Genomic DNA, 5,000 nt, shown 5'->3' with positions numbered 1-5,000 from the left:
CCCAGGACAAGTGAGAATTGCTTTGGTCGTAATAAGCATGAAATAGGTGAAGTTGAAGGAGCACGATTAGTTAATTTTTCTGCTGCTTGACCTATAGATCATGTACTGTAGCTAAGTTGAAGGCTTGTTCTCCAGGTTGGCCATTGAAAGATGATAACCAAAGCTGGTAGTGAACATTGAAATCTCCAGGTGTGGAAATTCCAGCAGGAGGAAAATTTATATTCACTTTTAAAAATAACTCTTTAAACTTAATCTGATATATTCATATGCCTCCCTTATTAGAATTCCCTCATCTACCTTACATAGTCCTGTTTGTGTGTGTGTGTGTGTGTGTGTGTGTGTGTTTGCATGCACTTATTGGTGATAACTACCTTCGCACTCACTTGTGAATCAATCACTGACAAAAACTAAACCTGGATTATCTGAAGTGTTTTAAGGATGCAGGACAATTTTGACATGTCTTCTAACACTACACAACATAGAGAGATAATAACAGTTATAAAAGGGATTCTGTTGATGCAGAATTATGGAACTAAAAGTCAACATGATAGATGTCTGATTCATGATCCTTATTTTCACAGAAGCCCAACAGGCCGGGATGGTAGTGGGACTTCCTTGTGGCGTGGAGGGTCAGTCAGTCCTGGCCGAAATAGTCAGAATCGGGGGGCACCTTTATGCTCATCTTTAGCAGTGCTAAATGTGACAAAGGGCTCCAGCCTAAGATTCCTACAACACTATAAGGATCCAATGAGTCAGCCAGTGCCCACAGCATCCTTTCGTAGTTACAGGTAAGCTTACTGTAGACATAGGTTGTATATGAATATTGTAATACTTTTTTTATGCTGTTAAGTGAAAATCCCATCACAGTGGTTTGTTTTGTGACCTCCAGATTTAGAAAATATACATTTCCTAATGTTAAGTGCTTATGTTGAATTAGGTTCTTAAGTTCTGTGATAAGATGTGCTCTAATATGTTTCATTGCTGAATGCCCCTGTAGGCGTGTGGGTGAAAGCACAAGCAGAAGTACCTCAGTTGGTGATCTAAGGAAGGTCAGTAAGTCAGATACAGGCACTGACTTGCAAGGTAAGACTGAAGAAGGTTCAGGTCGACAGGTGACTAGAAAGAACAGCCTGCGTGACCGTTTCCGTCAGCTGCATACACCTTTCACCTCTGAGCGGCGAAAACAAGCAGCTGGCCGAGGCACCCAGGATACCCACAAGAATAGAAAGAAGTCTGCAGGAGAGCAACAGCAAGGAGACCAAATCACAGCTAGGAAGGAAGGGGGACATCAGCAGCATCAGACTGAAGAAAAGACATTTCCAGCCTCCTCTGCCACCACCAATACCACTGCTACCACCACCATCACCAGCACCTCAGTCACAAACACTACCATGCCCACTGTCACTATACCCAACCCTGTTCCTACCCTCACCCTCACCACTACATCCACAGTCACCACTACCACAGCTATTAACACCACTCATGGGATGTCACAAGTCAGTGCCCTTCAGATCTCTGTCAGCCCTCAACACCAGACCACAACAGAACTTCAGGTGGGATCAGGTGAGACCAGTGCAGGAGTGCACCGGCAACGACCACGCTACATGTTACCCACTCGGGCTAGCAGTCATTATTCTCCTGCCCGACCATCCTCCATTGATTTGGACAGCCGTAGTGGCTCCAGCTCCAGTAAGGCCAGTATGGGACGTTGGAGTGGAACACCCCCATCCAGTGGGCGGTGTAGCCCTTCCAAATTCGAGGTTAGTGGACGGCGAGGCAGTGTTGGTGGAGAGTCCCCAGTTAGGTCTGGATCACCCCGCAGAGGTTCTCTGGACTGTTTGGCATGGCCTCATCCACGAGCACTCTCCCCACCCACCTCGCCTATTCACACACCCACTCGCAGCTCTCATGGTTCTACAAGTAGTCTCCTAGCTTCAGAGGAATACCGAGAGGGCTCTCCAGAAAAGCTTTGGATCAGTTCACTGCGCACTGACACCTCCAAAACTAAGGGAATCACTGTGCGTTGCATTTCTGCAAGAAAAGATGGACGCTCACGCTCTGGCTCTGGAGAGAATAGTGCCTCTGATCGTCTCAAACGTACTGCCTTGTATCACCCACCCCTTCGTGGTCGTACTGACCCAATGAAACCAGCATTTGAATTGGTTTTGGATCCATATAGTAGGCAGATTGTCATTGATTGTCACAGAGAAAATCTGAGGCCTTCCAAGACTCCTTCAGAAGTTTCCCAGTCGGATTCTGTTGCCCAGCCAGTGACAATCACACTGACTAGGAAGCCACAACGGCAGTCTCCCAGTAGTGATACAGGGACACCACCTCGACCTGAGGTGCCACCTAGGACAAAGTTCCTCTCTCTGAGTGAGCGAACTTTACCACCCTCCTCTCCTTTGCCCTCTTCCCCACCTTATTTGCCTCTGGTCTCCAGTCCTTCATCAAGTTCATTGACAATATCCCCTACTTGTAACCACAGTATTAGTTCTTCCCCATCTACACAGTCCACACAACATTCAGCACTAACTTCACCATCTTTTCCATCCACAAGCTCTCCAGGGCTTAGTCATACTACTACTCTTACTAAACATGTTCCCAACCTCACCATCAGGACCACATCTGAGGAGACAGATCCAGTACGCACACCCCTCAAGGTAAGTTATCTCCTCACCTGTTATCTATTTGTTCTTCATGAGCCTATTACAAAGACAACTTTCATAATATATTTAGGAATTTACAGAAATAAAGAATGTTAAAAGCAACTATAAACTTATCTTGGCAGCCTGCCATGGGTGTGTCCATGATTGGGAAACAGAGAAGAACTCCTGGTGTCCTGTCACCTCGAGATGTGTTCTTCTCTTCACCCCCATCTTCCCCAACCCTCTCTTCTGTGTCCTCCTCCATTTCTCCTCATCATTCCAGCAAGAACTCAGTGCCTCCTAAACTACGCAACCAAAAAGTAAAGTTGTTACTTTCCTTTTGTTTAGAAATTTTGTATGATATTCCTAAGATAAATGGCAACATAAACTACTTATTGCTGAATTAAAAAACAGAAATATAAGAAATGAAGTGACATAATTCTGAAAAAAACTTGTTGCAGATCCTGCCACACTATCCAGGGATGGAGTATCCTCCAGTATTTGAGCCTGGATCATATTCCCTTTGCCCAGCTGACCAGACCATGCCATCAGCTGACCAAGGCCAAGAGAGTGGGAGTGAGGGTCGCGCTAATGTAGAGAGTCGTGTAGTTTTTACCATGGCTCAGGTTGGGATATCTCATGGTGCTCCACACACTAGCCACAAGCTGATGTCATCACCTGAAACACCAAGTAGAGCAGGCCAGGAGCAAAACTCAGGATCAGCAAGAGAGTATCATTTGTCCCAGAGAAATATAGAAGTCAGTGGTGGTGGTGGTGGTGGCGGTGGTGATAGTAGTAGTGGTGGGGGAGGTAGTTCTCTTAGCCCTCCAGCACTGGCCTGCCACCATTCTCTTCATATTATAGTCACTGCTCAAAACGCTCCTTATACATTTCACTCCCCAGACTCTCCCCAGACCATCAATGTTACTGCTCCTACATCAGGCTCCACCTCACATCACCACAACATAACTACTTCCTCTCCTTCACATTCAGTAGCACCCCACCATCAAAGTTTGTATGTCACCACCCCAGTGCACCCTGCTATCCAACAGAATATTTCTGTGTCCCAATCATCAACATTCAACACCCCTCTAAAAATAAGTAGCACTGGAGGAGCAGGGAAATCAATGTCTCAATATACATTTGGCCATACAGGTCAAGCCAACTCTGTCCAAGGTATCCAAGGTCTGGAGAGCCAAGCTTCACAGTCAAACAAATCACAGATATCCTCCAGGTCACTTACACCTACAAAGCCATTCTTACCAGCACCTTCAGACAGTTCTCCCAGTAACAAGGATAAAGAAGATATCCACAGAGAATCATCAGCCTAGGAGTGCTTGTGAGAACTCTTGGTGCATGCAGATGTTGCCTTATTGGTGCACCTCACATGTGTATGTTGAGAGGAATTATGGTGCTTTTATATAGCTATCGCTCAACATCTTAATTTCAGGTCAGTACAGTAAACTCCCTCGTATACGACCTAAAACACACAAGGCCATCAAGTACATGAGATTTCCAGCAGTGTGAGGTGTTTTTTCACACCTGAATGAAGTCCTGCATTACTTAAACTGATCCCCATGCCATAAAAACAATATTCTTTGTGATTAAATTGCACTTAAAGGCAACCATAACTAACTAAATCATGAGATAAATGGGAACTCAGTTTGATTTTGAATGACATGCTATTTTCTTATTTTCTCCATTTTAACTAAACTTTTAAAATATCTTGGATAATACCATAACTTGGATAATGTATTTCAGGATGCGAGGGAGTTAACTGTATATAGTGATTGCCCCCCAACCCCCCCCAAGTTTTGAAAGCCAAAATAATAAGGCTTTAAAGTATGTGCTTTCATAGAATTAGGAATCAAATATTGAAGTAAACTTTGAGACTACCTAGCATCAACTTCCCCCTTAATTCAAGTGTTGCTGTTATATTTACTTCTGTGTTACCCCTTTAATTTTAGTTGCATTTGTGATTCTTCCTGAGATCCTGTCAGCTCCCAGTCACCAAGCTATTAGCATGTGGTCTTTCAGATAGTTGAAGTTGTCATATATTCTTATTTGATCTTTATATTGTGGTTATCTCCTTATGACCTACAAGTTATTTGTCAAGAAAATGGCAGTTTTAATTAGATATTGATTGACAACTTGTTGAATTAACATCAATCATGGATTCAGCAAGGGAAGCTATGTCAGCAACATATGTCAAACTGTCAACTTGGTTTTACTTATAGAGAAGGAAGTAATATATATATATATATATATATATATATATATATATATATATATATATATATATATATATATATATATATATATAATGGATAGACAGATAGATAAGGAAACCAG

General features: G+C 43.3%; 1 protein-coding gene across 3 annotated transcripts in view; it reads left to right on the top strand.

The window, feature by feature from the left end:
* Window positions 1–5,000, top strand: part of LOC135109077 (serine-rich adhesin for platelets-like) — a 45,903-nt gene that overhangs the window by 39,940 nt on the left and 963 nt on the right. For all 3 annotated transcript variants that reach the window (XM_064020145.1, XM_064020136.1, XM_064020126.1), the window contains 4 exons: window positions 582–788; window positions 998–2,663; window positions 2,792–2,968; window positions 3,110–5,000. The exon at window positions 3,110–5,000 is cut by the window's right edge and continues 963 nt beyond it. In XM_064020145.1, the coding sequence (XP_063876215.1) occupies window positions 582–788; window positions 998–2,663; window positions 2,792–2,968; window positions 3,110–3,979 (2,920 nt within the window). In that variant the 3' untranslated portion in view covers window positions 3,980–5,000. The remainder of the gene's footprint in view (window positions 1–581; window positions 789–997; window positions 2,664–2,791; window positions 2,969–3,109) is intronic.

The sequence above is a fragment of the Scylla paramamosain genome, chromosome 2, assembly GCF_035594125.1.
Source record: "Scylla paramamosain isolate STU-SP2022 chromosome 2, ASM3559412v1, whole genome shotgun sequence".
NCBI classification, from domain to species: Eukaryota; Metazoa; Arthropoda; class Malacostraca; order Decapoda; family Portunidae; genus Scylla; species Scylla paramamosain.
The sequence above is the reverse complement of the archived record's forward strand: the minus strand, read 5'-3'. Positions and strand labels throughout refer to the sequence as shown.